Source organism: Leucoraja erinacea, chromosome 6, assembly GCF_028641065.1.
Source record: "Leucoraja erinacea ecotype New England chromosome 6, Leri_hhj_1, whole genome shotgun sequence".
NCBI lineage: Eukaryota > Metazoa > Chordata > Chondrichthyes > Rajiformes > Rajidae > Leucoraja > Leucoraja erinaceus.
In genome coordinates, this window is record NC_073382.1 from 51057452 (window position 1) to 51080063 (window position 22612).

Sequence of the window (22612 nt, forward strand, 5' to 3'; positions counted from 1 at the left end):
GCTGATTGCTGTTTGGGGCAGATTCGGTGGGCTCAAGGGCCCATTTCCATGCTGTATCCTTAAACCAAACCAAAAAAAATTAAAATGCATAGGATTATCAATGGCTTGGTCGTATGAATTCAGTACTGGCTGTGAACTGTGACGAAGGCTGTCAAAAGTAGATCAGTTATCGAATTGCGCAGAGAAATAGCAGATGGAGTTTAATCCGAGCAAGTGTGAGGTGTTGCACTTTGGGAGGTCAAATGTAAGGGGAAATATATAAAATTAATGGCATGACCCTTAACAGTATTGATGTACCGAAGAATCGGTGTTCAAGTCCATAACTCCCTGTGGCAACATAAGTAGATAGGGCGGTAAAAAAAGGCAGACACAAAATGCTGGAGTAACTTAGTGGGCGAGGCAGCATCTCTGGAGAGAAGGAATTGGGCGACTTTTCGTGTCGAGACCCTTCTTCAGACTGATGTCAGGGGAGGGGGCGGGACAAAGATAGAATGTAGTCAGAGACAGTAAGACTAGTGGGAGAACTGGGAAGGGGAAGGGGATGGAGAGAGAAAGCAAGGGCAATCTGAAGTTGGAGGTCAACGTTCATACTGCTGGGGTGTAAACTACCTAAGCGAAATATAAGGTGCTGTTCCTCCAATTTGCGCTGGGCGTCACTCTGACAATGAAGGAGGCCCAAGACAGAATGGTCAGATTGGGAATGGGAGGGGAAGTTGAAGTGCTGAGCCACCGGGAGATCAGGTAGGTTAAGACGGACTGAGCGGAGGTGTTCAGGAAACGATCGCCGAGCCTGCGAAGGCATTGGGTCTGCTTGCTTTCATAGAACAGGGCATTGAGTATAAGAATCAGAAAGTCATGACCCAGCTTTATAGGACTTTAGTTAGGGTGCATTAGGAGTATTGGGTGCAGTTCAAGCCGCCCGATTACAGGAAGGATATAGAGGGTTTGGAAAGGTTGCAAAAGTGGTTTAGCAGCATGATAGAAACATAGAAAATAGGTGCAGGAGTAGGCCATTCGGCCCTTCAAGCCTGCACCGCCATTCAATATGATCATGGCTGATCATCCAACTCAGTATCCTGTACCTGCCTTTTCTCCATACCCACTGATCCCTTTAGCCACAAGGGCCACATCTAACTCCCTCTTAAATATAGCCAATGAATTGGCCTCAACTACCTTCTGTGGCAGAGAATTTCCACAGATTCACCACTCTCTGTGTGAAAAATGTTTTCCTCATCTCGGTCGTAAAAGATTTCCCCCCTTATCCTTAAACTGTGACCCCTTGTTCTGGCCTTCCCCAACATCGGGAACAATCTTCCTGCATCTAGCCTGTCCAACCCCTTAAGAATTTTGTAAGTTTCTATAAGATCCCCCCTCAATCTTCTAAATTCTAGCATGTACAAGCCGAGTCTATCCAGTCTTTCTTCATGTGAAAGTCCTGCCATCCCAGGAATCAGTCTGGTGAACCTTCTCTGTACTCCCTCTATGGCAAGAATGTCTTTCCTCAGATTAGGAGACCAAAACTGTACGCAATACTCCAGGTGTGGTCTCACCAAGACCCTGTACAACTGCAGTAGAACCTCCCTGCTCCTATACTCAAATCTTTTTGCTATGAATGCTAGCATACCATTTGCTTTTTTCACTGCCTGAATTCTGGATTAAGGAGGAATAGCCAAAGGGAGAGGTTGGACAGACTTGGATTATTTCTCTGGGATGCCGGAGGTCACTGAGGAACCCGATAGAAGTATGTACAATTATGTGAGGTATAGAACCTTTTCCCCCACAATGGAAAGATCAAATACTAGAGGGCATAGCTAAGGTGAGAGCGGCAAGTTTTTTTTTTACAGATGGTGGTGGTTGAGGCATATACATAGTGGCATTAAAGGGACTTTTTGGTAGGTGTAGATATGAAGGGGTATGAATTATGTGCAGGCAGCTAAGAGTTGGTCTTGGCATTATGTACGTCGCAGACATTGTGCGCTGAGGGCTGGTTCTTGTGTTGTACTGTTCTACGTCCTATGTTAACATGGAAGTTGTTGTTGTGTGCTCGAAGTTCATAATAATTGTTTATGGATTAAAAAAATTATAGACTTTTTTTGCCTCTTGCATTTCTTTTTGTTAATGCTTTCTAACTTTCTACATTAACCTATCCACCAGACAACTTCATCAGCAGTTTATCAAAGCAATCCCAGCCTTTTCCAATCAGAAATATTCCCTTTGCCTTCTCCATCTCTCCCCATTCTCCACTCTGAAAAATGGTTCCTTGACCTGATATATTAATTCTTATTTTCATTCCAATGATGCTGCCTGACCTGCTGAATGTTTCCTGCATTTTTTATTTTTTATTCTGATTCCAGTAGCTATAGTTTTATTTTTAAGAATTAATTGTCTTTAAATGAGAAGGCCAAAATACTAGAATGCAGAAAGGACATAAGATTTCTAGATGTGAAGCATAGGCATTAGCTAATGTATTAAAAAAAATTGGAGCAGATATAATTCAGTTATTCATATTAACTGGGAATCCAATACTATAAACTCCAACAGTTTGAAAGATCTCAAGCCAAGACACGGCCATATCTAGAGTAATGCTATGTTCTGCACTGTACCTTAGGTAGAATATATTAACAATGGTGGAGTGCAGATTGGACGAGAAAGGAAGGTGCATAGAGGCACAGATAGAAGTTCTTTGCCTCACAATGCCAGAGACCCAAGTTCAGTCCTGACCCTCAGGTGCCGAGTCTGTGGAGTTTGCACATTTTCCCATCCACCTTGTGGATTTCCTCTTGGATGCTCTTGTTTCCACCCAGATCCCAAAGGTATGCAGCTGTTAGGTTATTTGGACTTTATAAATACTACGTGTTAAGGAGAGTGGTAGAATATGGGGGGAGATGATGAGAATGGAAAAACAAAATGTGATTAATACGGGATTAGTGCAAATGGATGGTTAGGGTTAGAAACATAGAAAATAGGTGCAGGAGGAGGCCATTCGGCCCTTCAAGCCAGCACCGCTATTCATTGTGATCATGGCTGATCGTCCCCTATCAATAACCCATGCCTGCCTTCTCCCCATAACCCTTGACTCCACTAGCCCCTAGAGCTCTATCTAACTCTCTTAAATCCATCCAGTGATTTGGCCTCCTCTGTGGCAGGGAATTCCATAAATTCACAACTCTCTGGGTGAAAAGGTTTTTCCTCACCTCAGACTTAAATTACCTACCCTTTATTCTAAGACTGTGGCCCCTGGTTCTGGACTCGCGCAACATTGGGAATGTTGTTCCTTTTATAATATTATATGTTTCTATTGCAAAAGGATTTGAGTATAGGAGCAGGGAGGTTCTACTGCAGTTGTACAGGGTCTTGGTGAGACCACACCTGGAGTATTGCATACAGTTTTGGTCTCCAAATCTGAGGAAGGACATTATTGCCATAGAGGGAGTGCAGAGACGGTTCACCAGACTGATTCCTGGGATGGCAGGACTGTCTTATGAAGAAAGACTGGATAGACTTGGTTTATACTCTCTAGAATTTAGGAGATTGAGAGGGGATCTTATAGAAACTTACAAAATTCTTAAGGGGTTGGACAGGCTAGATGCAGGAAGATTGTTCCCGATGTTAGGGAAGTCCAGGACAAGGGGTCACAGCTTAAGGATAAGGGGGAAATCCTTTAAAACCGAGATGAGAAGAACTTTTTTCACAGAGAGTGGTGAATCTCTGGAACTCTCTGCCACAGAGGGTAGTTGAGGCCAGTTCATTGGCTCTATTTAAGAGGGAGTTAGATGTGGCCCTTGTGGCTAAGGGAATCAGGGGGTATGGAGAGAAGGCAGGTACGGGATACTGAGTTGGATGATCAGCCATGATCATATTGAATGGCGGTGCAGGCTCGAAGGGCCGAATGGCCTACTCCTGCACCTAATTTCTATGTTTCTATATAAGATTCCCCCTCATTCTTTTAAACTCCAGTGAATATAAGCCTAGTCTTTTCAATCTTTCCTCGTATGACAGTCCCGCCATCCCAGGGATAAATCTCGTGAACCTAGGCTGCACTGCCTCAATCACAAGGATGTCCTTCCTCAACTTAGGAGACCAAAACTGTACACAATACTCCAGATATGGTCTCACCAGAGCCCTATACAACTGCAGAAAAACCTCTTTACTCCTATACTGAAATCCTCTTGTTATGAAGGCCAACATTCCATTAGCTTTCTTCACTGCCTGCTGTACCTGCACGGAAGCTTTCAGTGACCAGTGTACAAGGACGCCCAGGTCTCTCTGCACCTCCCCCTTACCTAACCTAACCCCATTGAGATAATAATCTGCTCCGTTGTTTTTGCCGCCAAAGTGGATAACCTCACATTTATCTATATTATACTGCATCTGCCACGCATCTGCCCACTCACTCAACCTGTCCAAGTCAACCTGCAACCTCCTAACATCCTCTTCACAGTTCGCACTGCCATCCAGCTTTGTGTCATCCGCAAACTTGCTAGTGTTGCTCCTAATTCCCTCTTCTAAATCATTAATATATATGGTAAACAGTTGCGGCCCCAACACCGAGCCTTGCGGCAGTCCACTCGCCACTGCCTGCCATTCTGAAAAGGACCCGTTCGCTCCTACTCTTTGCTTCCGGTCTGCCAACCAATTTTCTATCCATGTCAACACCCTACCCCCAATACCATGTGCTCTCATTTTAGTCACCAGTCTCCCGTGTGGGACCTTATCAAAGGCTTTCTGAAAGTCTAGATACACTACATCCACTGGCACCCCTTCATCCATTTTACTTGTCACATCCTCAAAAAATTCCAGAAGATTAGTCAAGCATGATTTCCCTTACCTCTCCAAGGAATAACAATCTGCTTAATCTTTCCTCATAATATTATCCTATCATATTTAGAATTAATCTGATGAACCTTCTCTCTTATCACCATGCCAATTATATCCTTTTCCAAGGAAGGAGACCATGAGTCTATGTAGTATTCCTGGCTTTGTTAGTCCTATACAATTTTGTTAAAACTTACCCACCTTTATTCACCATCACCCTTGCAATAAATACAAACATCCAATTTTCCTTCTGTCTGCTTTAATAGGTTTCTTACAGAAGGATACAATGATTTAAAATCTGTCCTTGATCATCTTTTTTGAGTCTTAAATACATTTTCTCGTAAACAATAGATTAACAATAAAAAATAAACCCTGATTACTCTATAACAGTGTAATAAAACAAACATTAGGACAGGTGAAGTAACAATATTTTGTTTGAGCATATTTTAAAATGAGAATATGAAACAGTACAGCAATAGAACAGGCCACCTATCCCACAATATCCGTCCCAAGTTAAACAAATCACCTCTGCCTGCATGTGATTCATAACCCTCCACTCCCTGCATTTCCATGCTCCTATCTCAAAGTGTGTAAATGCCACTATCATCAACACCTTTATCAGAGTGGTATAGCGAGCCACGCGTTGTGAATCAAAGTGATCTTTATTGAGGTAATATAGAGAACAGCACACACGCGCCTGGGGAGGGTTTTCCCAGGGCTCACGTGACCCTGTCAGTCCAAACGCCGAGGGTTCGCTCAGTAAGTGGCCTAACCACGAGGGGGCTCCACAGCACCCCCCCCCCCCCCCCCCCCATATAACCAGGCATGAAAACAAAATGGCAGACGAATGAGGCAGCCGGACCTTGTATGCCCATCCCCCTCCCCAGGAGACACAACCGTCACAGGCGAAGACGGGAGCGGTCGGGACTGCGGCTGACCCCTTACGACAAGGCTGGGCCACCTGCACGGGCTGAACAAGGTCCAAATGGGATGGCTTAAGGCGAGCCACCGACACAGTCTCACTCTGGCCCCCCATGTCCAAAAAAGTCATAAGTCCATGCTGCAGTACCCGGAAAGGACCCTCATATGGCCGCTGCATTGGCGTCCGGTGAGCGTCGCAACGCAGGAACACATACAGACAGTCCTGGAGAGCAGGGGGAACGTGGAAACGAACCAACCCATGGCGAGACGTCGGGTCAAGAGCGAGCATGCCCACCTTCTCCCGCAAACGAACTAACACAGATGAGGCGGCTCCTGCAGACCATATGCTGCTGGAACGAAAGCCCCCAGAACCGTAAGCGGAATGCCATAGACCAATTCCGCAGAAGAAGAAGCCAAGTCCTCCTTCGGGGCAGTACGAATCCCCAGCAAAACCCACGGTAATTCATCCATCCACTCCGGGACCGTGAGCCATGCCTTCATGGCGGCCTTGAGATGACGGTGAAACCGCTCCACCAAACCGTTGGACTGCGGGTGATAGGCCATGGTATGATGAAGCTGAACCGCCAACAGGTGGGCCATAGCCGACCACAGTTTAGAGGTGAACTTAGCCCCAAGGTCCGACGAAATGTCGACTGGCACACCAAAACGAGCAAGTTAGTGGGCAGCAAGGGCACATGTTGCAACCGAAGTGTCAGCCAACGGGACAGCCTCCGGCCAACGCGTAAAATGATCCACCACCATCAGAAATGAGTGACACCCCTGGACGGGGGCAACGGACCCACGATATCTACATGAATTGATCGAATCGCCGGTGAGGCATGGCAAAATCCTGTACGGGCGCCCGGACGTGACGCTGAACCTTAGATGTCTGGCACAGAACGCACGCCCGGGCACACTGGCCAACCTGCTTACGCAATCCATGCTGCTTAAACCGGGCCGCCACCAACTCAATCGTCGCCCGGATAGAAGGATGAGCCAACCCGTGGATGACATCGAACACCCAACGGCTCCAGGAAGCAGGAACGATGGGTCGCGGCTGATCGCACAGGACCGAAGTACCATCAGGACTAAACGGCATGTCCTCCAACACTAGGCCGGAAATCGCAGTACGGGACAACGCATCGGCGACCCTAGATGTGGCGAATGCTGGTGGTAAACTACGAGACGTACAGCAATTGATGCTGCTGACGAGAGGATTAGAGGTCCGACACCTTCACAAAAGCAAAGGTGAGGGGTTTGTGATCGGTAAAAGCAGTAAAATCCCGGCCCTCCAGGAAATAGCGAAAGTGTCTCACCGCCAAGCACAACGCAAGGAGATCCCGATCAAAGGCACTGTACTTCCGTTCCGCCAAACTGAGCTGCCGGCTGAAAAGGGGCTGCTAGCGTCCATCGAACATCTGTTCCAGCACACCACCCACAGCAGAGTCCAAGGCGTCCACCGTCAGAACATCAGCATCGTCGCCCGTGCTAGCGCCTCCTACGCACCATCATAAGCGGCCATGGCCTCGTCATCCCACTGAACGTCCCACTGCTTACTGGCCAGGAACAACAGCCGCATGATCCGAGCCGCCGCAGGCACGAACCAATGGTAGAAAGTCACCATATCCACAAACTCCGGGAACTCACGCACCGTGGAAGGCGGCGGGAACCGGCGAATAGCCTCCACCTTGTCCGGGAGTGGGACCGCATCATGCTTGGTGATGTGATGCCCAAGGAAATCGATGGAACTGAGGCTGAACCGACAGTTATCCATATTGATGGCCAGGCCATGCACGCTGAGCTGCTGACAGGGCAACCAAAGGTGTACACAGAGCTCCTGGCGAGAGCGATGGGCAAAGAGGATGTCCTTCAAGTAACTGAACAGAAAATCCAGACCGTGACCCACCGTGTGCATCAGGCGCTGGAAAGCCTGCGCGGCGTTCATAAGGCCAAAAGGCTTACGGAGGAACTCGACAAGGTCAAAAGGGGTGATGATGGCCGTCTTAGGCACGTCCTCTGGGCGAACAGGAATCTGATGATAGCCCCGAACCAGGTCGACCTAGGAAAAATAAAATTGGCGCCGGCCAGATGGGCGGAAAAGTCCTGAATATGTGAAATAGGGTACCGGTCCGCCGTTGTGGCATCGGTAACCACCACAAGGCCGCCAGCCCCCGGACACCTTGGGAACCATGTGGAGGGGAGACGCCCACGGGCTGTCGGAGTGTCATACAATTCCCATGGCTTCCATCTGGCGGAACTCCGCATTAGCAATACAGAGCTTGACAGGAGGAAGCGCACGTGCGTGGAGCGGCAGTCCGGAGGTGAGGATATGATGCACCACTCCGTGCTTAGGGCTGACCGAATGCAATTGGGGGGCAGAATGTCAGGAAAGTCCGCCAATATCTGGGCATAGACATTGTCCACTGAAGTCACCGGGTCCCAGCATGGCATAGCGGATGCAGTAGGGTGATCAATTTGTATGTCGCAGCGTGAACGAGGCACTGCCCCCTCACATGCACCAACAGGGATTGAGCCTGGCGGAAATCGGCGCCCAGCAACGGCTGAGAGATGTCAGCAACCATAAAAGTCCAGGTAAAATGACAGGGGCCAAACATGATCAGGACCGTACGAACCACATACGTCCGGATGGAGCTGCATGTGCCACAGTTAACGAGGGCCCCTGCTGGCTGGAACGAGTGTCCACCCCCCGATGAGGGCAAAACGCTAACTTCCGCACCCATGTCAACGAGGAACCGTCATCCCGAATGTCGGTCCCAAACGTAGAGGAGGAGTTTCTGGCCGACCGCCGCAGCGACTCCTGGTGGCCGGCCCTGGCGTTTCTTGGGTACGAGCAGGGCGGGTGGGACAGACGGGCCGCGGAACCCTAGCACTGATGGTACAAACACCACTTCCCTTTACCGGTATTGCCCGGGACCGGTTGCATGGCCGAACCTCCGGTGGATACACGGCCCAGTCACTGGGTCTTCCAAGGCACTGCCGACACCCGATCGATCATAGCGCCGCTCTGCTGTTTGGACTGCCACAGCTCATTCGCACATTCTGCTAGCTGCAGGGGGTCAGCGAAATTCTCACCGTCCATGAGGGTAAGCATTTCACTCATCAGCACAGACGACTTGCGATCGCCGAGACTGCCCATGTGCATGATCCTCGCTGCATGGTCACGGCGGCAGAGACAAAGGTGTATTGGAGGAGCACCTTGAGGCCTGCGTATTTGTCCGCAGCCAGCAGCGCTCGTAGATAATGGACCAGGCGACCGGCCGTCTCCTATTCCAGCATGCCAACCACGTAATAGTACTTGGTGTCATCGGCCGTGATGCGTTGAATATGGAACTGGGCCTCAGCCTGCTGGAACCACACTTGGGGCTGCGATGTCCAGAACACGGGCAGCTTAAACGAGACGGCATTCTGCTGGGCCGGATCGACAGTGCGGGTTGATCGTTGGCTGCTTCCATTGTGCAAATCCAAAATAACCGTTTTGGATCGTCAGGGTCACCACTATAGCAAGCCACGCGTTGTGAATCAAAGTGATCTTTATTGAGATAATACGGAGAACAGCACACACACGACTGGGGAGGGTTATCCCAGGGCTCTCTATATATACCAGGGCACACCCACTAACCACATGACGACTCCTTCCTGCCAAACACAGTCACTTGACCCTGTCAGCCCAAGTGCCGACCCTGTCGCTCAGTAAGTTGCCTAACCGCTAGGTGGCGCCACAGTGGCAAAATTTCCGACATGGGAAATCTTAATGCAACATAGCATGGCCAAGTGGCAGGTTGTCACTTGCTCATAACCAGGAAGCTTTGATCCAAATATCCACCGCAGTAAGGTGATTATAATAAATATTGGGATTTTGAACAAATGCAGGTTACAGACACGAGTAACTGTGGCCTCCTCATCCGCATCATCCATTTGAGCAGATGCGATTGAAATGATTTAATAACTAAAGCCGAGTCAATGATTTACCAAAAGACCTTAACACAAGGTATACACAGTACATAGTTTTGATCACCTTCAGTTTTCTTTGGCATAAAGGCATGATCACTTACATGCAGTCCATCCACCTATTTCTTCCTCTTACCATCCTTAAATAACTTGCCAATTCACACTGGAGGCTGCAAATTGTGTCACACCCCTGGAAATAATGATCCTATTAGTGTTTAAAATAGTAAGCTACTTTTGTACAAAATCATATTGTTGCTGCAAAACAAACCCAAACCAGTAAGATTATTTTTTTATTAAGGATCCTAGACTTTTATCACATCATGTGTATGAAGGAACTGCAGATGCTGGTTTACATCGAAGACCGGCACAAAATGCTGGAGTAACTCAGAGGGACAGGCTGTATCTCTGGAGAGAAGGAATGGGTGACGCTTCAGGTCGAGACCCTTCTTCAGACTATCATGATCACATAATGTTTTGACTCTTATTTCCACTTCTTGTTTCCCATCTAACCTTTCTTGTGTAGCCATACCATGGTACCTCTGGGCATTCTTTTGGCAAAGCTTCCATTGAAAATAACAAAGTTAAAACCATTGATTTCACCTCTACAACAAGCAGGAACTAAAGTGAAGTGTACTTTTACATGCCCTGAAATTCTTAATTGGATAGGTTTGATTGATTGAAGGATACAGCATAGAAACAGGCCCCTCAGTCCACTGAGTCCTTGCCGACCATTGTTCACACTACTTTTATGTCACCTCACTTTCACATCCACTCCTCACACACTAAAGGCAATTTGCAGAGGCCAACTAATGTACAAACATACATTCTTTATGTATTGGATTCATATTAAAACACTATGAAATATTTTCTGTATTTCTGATCTGCCTAAGCTCATTCCAATGATGATGAATAACCACTTTCTTTGCATGAGTGTCATACACTAACTGCAAAGCTTAAATGGTCAAGACCATTGGCTACTTGCAGTGCTTTTGCTGGCCAGATTAATAGGTTGGAAAGCAAAGATTGAATGTTGCACCCTTACCTCCATTGATGGATGTTTGAAGAATAGGTATACAAGTATCTTGGCCTTCACTACATTGTGGCCTGCACGGCAGTGTGAGTGGAAGCCAGTATGGCAGCTGAAGGTTTAAGGATCTAAAGCCTGAGGCATTGCGGTGGGTTAAATGCAGCTTAAGGTGATGTTAGGGCTTATAGATTTTACAGATAAACACATTGATGTCGAGGATCTCCCAGCCTGCAATGATTTCCCCCTTCAAAACCTTCCCAGCAAATGAATCTAGCATCAAATTTAAATTAACTTTTCTATTCTTCATTATCTTCATATGAGAATGATCTCATATTTCACATTATACTCCATTTGCTGTAGTTTTCCCCATTGTTTTAAATTGTGTATATCTCTTTGCTGATTCATTGTATCCGTTTACAACTTACTTTCCCTTCATTTTTGTGTCGTCAGTGAACTTTGATGCATCAATTATTTAGGTAAAAGAATAGTTCGAAATGCAGAATGTATTCCATATTAAGGGTAACAGAACAAAGGAATGTACATGGTCACAGAACTGATGATTTCACCAAATGGTAAAGGCAAAATAGTTTATATTCATAAAAGCTCCTAAATCTTATTATCTCTCAGCAAATAGCATTCATTATAATGGAGATCCAATACTTTGAACATCTTGAAGCATATTTTAATATATTTATCAAACCTGACTATGCAAATTATATTAATCTGTTTAGCCATCCTAATTTAGAAGTTATGTGAAAAACAACTTATTTTATATGAGAGTAGATCTACTTTATAAGTAGTATTTTTATATAATTAAGCTTCCTTAGTCTGCAGGAAAAAAGACAGCTTGAGACACAAACTATTTTATAGCCTTCTAAAAAGATGACCATATATAGATATTGTCAACAGAAACATTCATGTTGTATAGTAGTTAAAAGGAACGGATAAACAACCTATTTAAACACAGATGGGCTTTATATTTTTATGGAGAGATGTTGTCTATTCCTTAGATTTTACACCATTGACTTAAAATGCTAGAAATGTCAAGATATTGTCTCACCATTACAATACTAAACCCAAAAATAATATTTTATATAAAAGGTTTCTTCAAATTTTAGATTAAATAAGCGAAACTGGCTATGAATAAATCATGCTATTCCATCAACTGTAACAGCGCTCTCAATGTTTAATTCATATACCAATACAAACCAACTGAGTAATTTCTACAGGTTACCCGTGATGAGGGCATCAGGCCTCGATTGTTCCTTCCTCCAGGCAGGCACAAACACAGTAATATCTTTATGTGCTCTTTCCAAAAACCAATCCACTGCTAACTTAATCCCTCGGCAGGAGAACACTTCTTTATTGCCATGACTGCAAGAAACAAAAACAAGTCTTAAATCCATATATTCAATGGGCCTAATCTTTCCTAATTAACACTATTAAAAACAGGATTAATACTAGAAAACAGAATTAATTAAAAAAATGTCAAAAGGCATCCTTGTAACCTCAAGTTATAAGCACAATAAGAGATCACTGATAAAACAACAAGCTACATTATGAAATATGGTTTTCAAATATGATGATACACTTAAATAATTGGTGAGAAGTTGATTTTTCAATATAGGTAAAAGTAAAAGTTACTGAAAAGGTGAATAATTGGTACATGGCACCTGCACTAGTCTTGAGTAAACTGGTTTAGTCCCATTTCTCTTCCTTTCTTTTGAGTCAATATTCTAACAATGATTTTCTGAATAAGGATAATGTTCTTTTAGCATTAATAACATTACCCAACATTTGCCTAGTTACTGATTCAACCCGTTAAGACAATTATTATTTATCTGTTCAGATTTTCATATTGTGGTGAAAAATAAACCAATTTCCATGAACCTCATTCATGGCCATCAATAACAGTGCCTTTAATGATGTAAAGTTTCAGAGCTTGGGGACTTGGCGCCGAGAACATTGGTGCCACAATTAAAATTATGATTCTCAAGGCAGTGGATTTGTAGGAATACAGTGGAGATAGGATGAGAGTTATATTTATTTGAAGATTCCTGGAGTCTCAATCAAGAGAACCATGGATAATGCAATACTTTGACAGGCTGATGGTATTGGGGTATAGAGCAATACACAGGAGATAGCAAAGACTATCAGATATGGAAGGTGATGATACAACAATGCTGTTTATGAGCACAACATTCAAAGTTCTGTATATATAGACCGATAAAAGCCCTTCCATTATCGACTAGCATCGAGAATAATGATGTGGTGGGAAAATGTAATTACTGTACTGATCAGAAAAATCCGATTAGCTTTTCCTGATGCCAACACTAATTAGTCAAAATGCATTTTCAAATCTAGATTGGACTTAAAAAGAGATATGAGAACATTAACAAAAGTAAGGCGAGCAAAGACATTGCACATATAAAGTTAAATGATAAAAAACAGTTCAGGGTGGATGGTTACTTTGTGAAAACTATAGGTAGACTTTAAAATATTTCTATTTCTATCAAGGAAACGCAGAAACAAATATCTGGAATTATTTTGTGGTTGTTTTAATGGCTTATCTCTGCATTCTATAATTGCTACATTAGATATGAACAATAACTACTGTAAAAATGGTGTAGGGTTGAACATTTACAATTGCTCAATCAAATGCAGGTCCATTGCATATTTATAAATTGATGCATTTAGAGATGAGAAGGGTGGAGAGGGAAGACAAGAGAGGGAAGATGTGGGGGGGGCGAGTGCGACACAGAGGGATAGACGGGACGAGAAGATGAGAGAGATCGGGGAGAGAGGGAGAAATAGATAGGGAGACAAGGAGAGAGAGGTAAATTGAGAGATAAAGAATGAGAGGGTGAAAGAGCAAAGGAGAATGATTAAGAAAGGAGAGAGAAACACAATTTCCCCCACTCACCTCATTGCCACATTACTGCCATCAATGACTACAGGTTTTAGATTATTCCCGTCATCAACTATGTCTTCTAAAGGAGAATCCGACCTTTGGGAATCCGTAGAAGTTGTATCTCGCAGATTTATAATTCTAGGATTACTTCTGCCACAAGCGGCATCCGAATCAAGTTTGTTCCCCAGTTTAACCAGTTCACCTAATATATCATTAGGTACGGCATCAGTTCCTAATTTGTTCAAGACCATCTGCAATTGTTCTTCTGAATATCCCAATTTCAGGGCAAACTCCATTTTCGTTTTATAGACTTTATCTTCATCTGTAATCCTTAAATCACCCTTTGGTTTTGTTTTGGTATCAATGTTAAAATCTTGCAGAACCTCACTACATTGGAGTAGATTTGATTCCAATCCAGGTGACTGACAAAACTGTTTCATTATAGGACCTGTCTCTAACATGGAAATTCCTAACTGCTCCAATTCACTATCTGAACCCGAGCTATCTGTGTCCCGCACTTCCCACTCTTCAACTCTCTCAGTATTGGAGTATCCTTTATCCATTGCCATTTTGCCCACTATTGACCAAGATGTAATTACGTTTAGCGGTTTGTTAGTGTTTTCCACATTGAGATGTAGAAGTTCAAGAACTGTGTCGTTATCAGTCGCTGAATGATCTTGCAAGCCCATGAATCTGTTGCATGTATGGAGAGCCACTCCTGGAGCTGTGTGTTTTTGGATGCACAACAGGTTGTATTTCTAAAAAGTGAAAAGAAATCAAATCAATTTTTCACATTGAGAGCAAATTCTTCACACCAATTGTTTAATTTTCTTATTATATTTCAAACTCTGATGCAGAAATTAAAGGAATTGAAATTCTTGGTAACTCATAAGTAATTCATTGGTAGTGTGGATATATTCCAGCTAGAGTAGAAAATTAGATGCTTCCCTTGTATCTGGTTTGCATCAGCCATGAGATTTTCAATACCAGTGTGATGAAGCGAATTACAGGAGGATTTTTGATAAATGCAAAGAATAAACTACAAAAATTGAGGATAGATTCAATTTCCTTGATTTTCCCTTGGCACAACACTATTTTCAGGTCGCGCCCTAGTCAGTTAACCAAATGCAAAGAATTATAGCAGCATACAAAGGAAAACATTTGAAGTAGGGAGATTTTTTCAGAAATAAATATTATCAGTTTGCCATAAATTACAGTTAGTTCCTATAATTAGAACAAGCCACAGTACATGGTTAGCTGAGATTGTAAGGAATGATGATAAAGCACACTCACCTAATATATGTATGTATTCTATATGTATGTATTTATGTATGTACTTAATCTATGAACCACTGTTGTATAACGTTAGTACCTCCACCAATGTAAAGCACTTTGGTCAACACGAGTTGTTTTTTAAATGTGCTATAGAAATAAAAGTGACTTGACTTGACTTGCTAATCCATTACAACCACAAGAACCATTTATTAAAAAACGATTCATTTAGATTAATTAATTAATTCTTCATCGTTGAAAACATTAGCGACGCAGTGGTGCTGGTTTCCGACGGGAACGGTGATGGACGCAACACACATCTCTATCCTCCAGTTCCTGGGTACTTCCGCTGCTGGAAATATAAGATTTAGGTGAGTGTGCTTTATTATCATTCCTTACAATGCTATGTACGACGGTGACCGCAACTTCTATTGAAGTGTGGATGGCCGTCGGCCCGATAGAAGCTCATCCTCCCTTTGACAGGTCTTGTTTTTGGTCCTGCTGGTGGTTCACAGCCCCCTCCTCACCTAGCAAACCAGGTGGGGGAGACGGTTTAGTCGCCGACTATCCGACCATGGAGCAGATAGCACGGGATCACATGGTACCCGTGGCGGGGGGAACTCCCCCCGACCTGACCTGAATATATCTTAAATAATATATTTCGTGTTTTCAGCAGTTCATTGACATGTTTGAATATACAAGCCTAGAAAATCAACCTTGCATAAGAATATACAACAAAATGGCACTGAGCAAGGGAACCCATGCAAATCAGTCCTGCAGCTGTTTACTGTGTGATTTTTCTGCCTGCATTGCATGCAAGGACGAGTACTTAAGAGACATCGAACAATAAATCTGTACAGAACAGTGTTTATATCGAACAATGTTCTGTAGACTTTTATGTCCTCTGTCATAGAGTTGTTATAAAATAAAGGAATACAACATTCATCAGAATGAAACCAGGATTGAAAGCTTTGATTATGTTTAAGCTTACATGCAAATGCTAAAAAAACTAACCACTGTTCCAGTGGAAATTTAATGTTTTCAAAATTATATAAAGTTTTGGCAAGAGTAAAGTTATTCCCTTGATTTATGAACTTGCACTGCAATACCATTCTCCTTAAGGTGCTATTTTCAATTTGCAAAGCTATTTTTTGCCATAATGGCAGTCTGTTACAATGTATGCTTGTGCATGGAACACATCAAAAATACCAAAATGCTATTTTACTCTATCCTTTCAATGGATAAATTCTCCTTAACAAAATGTTTCGCAGAAACACACCCCTTTTGTATATTAAGGAACAGAAAAGGTTACTTCATCTGGAGCATGATAAGAGGTCATCACTATGACATTATTACTGTCACGATTGGTTAGGAGAAACATTTTCAAGTTCACCCTAGACCATAAAATCTAGGCCAGTAGTTCCTTCCACTTCAACAGTAATTCCCATATGTTGGTATTTCAGATGTCTGTGCTCACTTGATTATTTGAAACACTTTAGATTGTGTTGACAAATTACACTTCATTTTATCAAACTAGATATTTCATAAGAGTGACATTCCTGGCAGAAATGTCACCAGATTTCATGTTTGAACCAGTTTATAAAACAGATCAAAATTATATTCGTGTAGACAATAAATCCGCTTTTTCACAGTTCAACAGCAGGTGGTGCTCACTTGAACTAGCCATAAAAAATGGCAGTGACTACGAGATAAACAAGTTTGATTTGGCTTACTAATCAAATAACATACATTCACTTAGTATCTACCACATAAAAATATCCTAACATGCTTTATAAAATTGCTTCAAAAACAAGATGTTGAAGATAAGACAAGGGGCAAATCCAAAATTTTGTGTTGAGTCGCCACTGTGAGTGCAATCAGCAATTTCAGCAGAAAATTGTGTGGATTTACCAAAGTCATGGTTAAATAGACCACAAATCGACTTGCATGATCGCCGATATAAAATCTTTCATATACCAGCAGAATTAAACAAAGTAGTAGAATATGATTTTCTTTTTATGTTTCCATGCGTTAAATTGAGATTTTTCTTTAAATACCTGAAAATCAGAATGAGTAATCTAATTATAAAATTACCAACTAACATTTTTTAAATGGGTCTGTCAATAGGATTTTATGTATGTAATTGCAAATTAATTTGTTAATTATTACCAAATTATTCAAGTGCTCTTAACAGGTAAAGTAACTGCATCAGGATTTTCAACAAAATAAACAACTTCAAGTTCACAGGGGTACCAGAGAAAGATGGGATCGAAATGAAAAGGGATATATGGTTCTGAGCAAGATATGGCAAAGGTGTAATGTAGAGTGTAATTTAGCCTGGGTCTTTGAAAGCATAGGTTTTATTTGATTCACTATCTGTCCTCTAGCTTTTGCCTTGGGATAAAACTCGATAACCGACCTTCAGATCTTCATTTTTATTCCCCCTGCAAACCTTTCACAGCCAAGTATTGATATCCTAATATTTAACACCAGGATTAAAACTGCATTTAACTCATAATTATAATTAAAACATCTCCAATTAACTGACATTTTAAAACACTTGTGGTATAAATTATTTCCTTGATTATTTCCTTCAATATTAATTAAACAATATTTTTAAATGTTTAAAATGCGTTCAGTAGTATCTTCATGCATTATAAACAATCGTGTTAAGCTCATTATCTCTCTCGGTGACTGACAAATTTTATGCTAGAAATGTATGAGGAACATATTTTAAACCATGAAAGATTGTGGAAACTATATTTACACATAAGTAAACTATACCAGGGCTCTCACAACTTTATTTCCCTGTTGCCAGCCGGGCAACCTTGACAGCTTTTTAGGTTGCCAAATGACAGTTTAAGACGTTTCAGGCCAAAACCCATCAGTCTGAAGAAGGGTTTTGGCCCGAAACGTTGCCTATTTCCTTCGCTCCATAGATGCTGCCGCATCCGCTGAATTTCTCCAGTACTTTTGTCTACATTCACATATTATTTCTGCTTCAAGTAACTCACAAACTAAACATATTCACCAATCAAGACATGATATATACCACAATGACATGCAGCAAAATTATTACACAATATCTCAACTCTTTTTACACATTGCAATTATTGCAATTTCTATTAGTACTTTCCACTTCCAAACAAAAATGTGGTTGTATTATTCAGCATATGATCAACCTGTGTCAATAAATTCTGGACCATGGTAACATATATGCTTAACCATGCACACTACAGATTGATGCAAGCATGTTTTCTGTGAAGGACCGAAAATTACCATGACACGGCCATAGCATGGGTCGTTATTGCTATTGGCACAGAAACACTCTGGCTTCCCACATAATTTATCCATAACAAAATATACAGGTTGCAAGGAAATTTCTAAAGGCATTTTATGATAATAACTGTTAAAACCGACTATACCCATCTGACAGGTTAAACATTACACTAACTGACAAGAGATGGCCAAAGGACATAACTGCAGTAAATGTTCTTTTGGTAATATGTTTAAAGGTGTCAAAATAAATAATAACATTGGGAATTTAGACACATTTGATTGCATTCCGATATCAAACATAGTCAATGTTCGCTCTGAAGACATTACCAGCACAATAGGGTCAGGGGGTGTGTGAATCAGTGTGGGGTAGATAGATGACGCGGGGGGGGGGGGGGGGGGGGGGGGGGTGTTGAGAAGGCAATCGTTGTGGAATGGATAGATTGAGACAGGTGAATTAGTATGTGTTGGTTGGAGTATGTAAAATTGTGAGAGGGAGAGCATGGGGATGGATGTCAGTGGTGTTGAATGGGGGGATCAGTACAGGGATGGATGTGGGGGGGGGGGGGGGGATGAATGGGGAGGATCAGTACAGGATGAATGGGGGTAGACAAAAAATGCTGGAGAAGTTCAGCGGCTGAGGCAGCATCTATGGAGCGAAGGAAATAGGCAACGTTTCGTGTCGAGATCCTTCTTTAGACTGTTCCCCCCATTCTTCTTTAATGGGGGGGATCAGTACAGGATGGATGGGGGGGGGGGGATCAGCACACGATGAATGGGGGGGGGGGGATCAGGATAATGAATGGATTGGGGGTCAGTGCAGGATGAATGGGGGGCTGAGTGCAGGATGAATGGGATGTCAGTACAGGACGAATGGGGGATCAGTACAGGAAGAATGGAGATTCAGTACACGATGAATAGGGGATCAGTATAGGATGAATGGGGGATTAGTACGGGATCAGTACAGGATGCATGAGGGGATCAGTACAGGATGAATGGGAGAATCCGTAAAAGATGAATGGGGAGATCACTACAGGATGGATGGGAGGATCGGTGCAGGGTAAATGGAGGGTGGGTCAGTACGGGGTGAATGGGAGGATCAGTGCACTATGAATGGGGGGGAGAAGTGCAGGATGGATGGGAAGGGGGGTCAGTACAGGATGAATTGGGGGGGACCAGTGTAGGATGGGGGGGGGGGGGGGGGGGGAGAGGAGAATCAATGAGAGGTGGGTAAGGTGATGAATAGATTGGGGGGAGGGGAAGCACAGGGGATGTCAGTAAGGACTGAATAGAGGAGGAAATGGGGATCAGTGCGGGATGGAGAGGAGGGGTCCCAGTATAAGAGGGGTGGAGGGGGGATGTACAAGAGAGAGAGAGAAAGAGGGAGGGCGGGGGAAGGGGCAGAGTAGGTGGGGAGGAAGGAAGGTCAGCGCTCCTTGGACAACATTGCCCGCTGCATTGGCCGTCTCTGTATTACACGTTCTTGAAAAGCTGCAGCCCTTCTGCCAAAAGTACTCTCTTTGTTTAAGGAATTCAAGAATTTTATCCAGTGAGGAAATAAAAGGCAATGATTGCAAATTGAGTTGTACGTATCTTGAAAATACCCCAAAGTTGGTGAAATTCCCAAAGGCCACGGTTTTCGGTGATGATAATGTTGTACAGGAGCAGGGAGTACATGGTCTTGGTGAGACCACACCTGGAGTATTGCGTATAGTTTTGGTCTCCTAATCTGAGGAAAGACATTTTTGCCATTGAGGGAGTACAGAGAAGGTTCACCAGACTGATTCCTGTGATGTCAGGACTTTCATATGAAGAAAAACTGGATAGACTCGGCTTGTACTCGCTAGAATTTAGAAGATTGAGGGGGGATCTTATAGAAACTTCCAAAATTCTTAAGGGGTTGGACAGGCTAGATGCAGGAAGATTGTTCCCAATGTTGGGGAAGTCCAGAACAAGGGGTCACAATTTAAGGATAAGGGGGAAATCTTTTAGGACCGAGATGAGAAAAACATTTTTCACACAGAGAGTGGTGTGAATCTGTGGAATTCTCTGCCACAGAAGGTAGTTGAGGCCAGTTCATTGGCTATATTTAAGAGGGAGTTAGATGTGGCCCTTGTGGCTAAAGGTATCAGGGGGTATGGAGAGAAGGCAGGTACAGGATACTGAGTTGGATGATCAGCCATGATCATATTGAATGGCAGTGCAGGCTCGAAGGGCCGAATGGCCTACTCCTGCACCTATTTTCTATGTTTCTATGAAACGGCCAAGGCAAGTTGCTAAAATGCATTTTGTAGATGGTACACACTGCCACATTGGACTCAAAGTAGAGGGAAAATGGTCAATATGGTGGATGGAATGGTTTAGAGAGCATAGAATGGGACAGTGCATCATATGAACAGGACTTTTGGCCTGCAATATATGTGCTTAAATTAATCCCTTCTGCCCGCATGTGCTCCATATATCCATGCATTACTTCCATATTCATGCATTTATATCAACATCTCTGCTTCTACCACCACCCCTGACAACACATTCCTGACACCCACCATTCTCTTTGTAAAGAAATTTGACCCACATATCTCTTTTAACATCCTCCCTCTGACCTTATACCCTCCAGTACTCTATCTGTGCCTTTCATTATTTTATACGCTTCAATCTCTGGCATCCCAGAGAAAACATTGTTTTTTCAACCTCTCCTTTAGTTTTACCCTCTAATCCAAGCTGCACCCTGGCAAAACTCTTCTACGCCCTCCCTAAAGACTCCACATCCCTGCTGTAAAGAGGTAACCAGAACTGCACACAATATTCCTAACCAAACTTTTATAAAACTGAAACATGACTTCCTGACGCTTAAACTACATGCCCTGATTGATGAAGGCAAGCGTACGACAAGGCTTCTTTATCATTTTATCTAATTGTGTGGCTGCCTTTAGGGAGCTATGGACTTGGACCCCAACATCCCTCTGTAAATCAACACTGCTAAGGATCCCGTCATTAATTTCCCCTTACATTTAACGTCCCAAAGTGCAACATCTTACGTTTGCCCCGATAAAACTCCATCTGCCATTTCTCTACTCATATCTGTAACTTATCAATATCCTGCTGTACCCTTTCCCAGTCATCTTAACTGTCCACAAATCCACCAATTTTTGTCTCTGTCGGCAAACGTACTAACTAACCCTTCTACATTTTCTTCCAAGTCATTTATACATAACACATGCAACAGGGGTTCCAGCACCGATCCATGCAGGACACCAGAATAATACGTATCCACCACTACTCTCTATCTTCTATGGTAAGCTAATCCTGAATCCAAACTACCAAATTACCATGGATCCCATGCATCTTAATCTCAGGATCAGCCTACCATGTGGGACTTACTTAAATGCCTTACTTAAATACACAAAGGCTACTCTAGTATCCCTTGTTATCATCAATCACCTTTGTCACCTACTCATTAAACTCAATCCAGTTTGTAAGACATGATGTTATGCTGAGATCCCCCCCCCCGATGCAGAAGCTTGATCTCCCCAATGCGAACGCCTGACCGCCCGCTACGGGAGCCAATATTGTCCCGTCAACGGAAGGCTCTAGTCCCCCGACTGCGGGAGAACAAAGAAGGGAAGAGATTGAACTTTTTTTTCGTCTTCTATCAGTGAGGAATGTGGAGTAGTCACTGTGGTGGATGTTTATGTAGAGCCCCCAGACATCAGTCTGAAGAAGGGTCTCGACCCAAAACGTCACCCATTCCTTCTCTCTAGAGGTGTTACCTGTCCCGCCGAGTTACTCCAGCATTTTGTGTCTACCTGGCTATTTAAACTAATCCCTACTGCTTATACGTCTTCCAAATCCCTCCACTCTCCGCCTATTCACGTGTGTATCTAAAATCCTTTTCGATGCCACTGCCCCTACTTTTTCACTCTGACATTAGAACGATACCCTCTAACATTTGATAATTCTACTGTGGGGAATAAAGTTCTAACTGCCTACCCTACTCATGCCTCTCAAAATGTTATATAATTTGGATTGTTTTCTCTGGAGCTCCTACCTCACCATATAACTTGTACCCTCTGAATCAGGCAGTATCTGCTTGGGTAGTTTACAACACAACAGCATGCACATTGAGTAGAAACAAAGAACTGCAGATGCTGGATTATACCAAAGATAGATACAAAGTGCTGGAGTAACGCAGCATCTCTGGAGGAAGAATATAGGTAATGTTTCGGGTCGGGACCTTTCTTCAGACTCAGAAGGGACCTAACGTGAAACGCCACTACCCTTTTCCTCGAGAGAAGCTGTCTGACCCGCTGAGTTACTCCAGCACTTTGTGTCTATCTTTGGTATGAACATTGAATTCTCCAGTTTTAAGTAACTTCTAACAACCCCCACCCTGCCTTTTTCTCTCTCCCAAAGATAGATAC

The 22612-nt window shown here is 43.3% G+C and overlaps 1 protein-coding gene across 1 annotated transcript in view; it reads right to left on the reverse strand.

The window, feature by feature from the left end:
• Positions 1 to 22612, reverse strand: part of LOC129698121 (probable ribonuclease ZC3H12C) — a 59268-nt gene that overhangs the window by 13606 nt on the left and 23050 nt on the right. Inside the window, exons 2-3 of the mRNA XM_055637009.1 lie at positions 13656 to 14401; positions 11967 to 12106 (exon numbers count right to left, since the gene is read on the reverse strand). Coding sequence (XP_055492984.1) covers positions 11967 to 12106; positions 13656 to 14332 — 817 coding nt within the window. The 5' untranslated portion in view covers positions 14333 to 14401. The remainder of the gene's footprint in view (positions 1 to 11966; positions 12107 to 13655; positions 14402 to 22612) is intronic.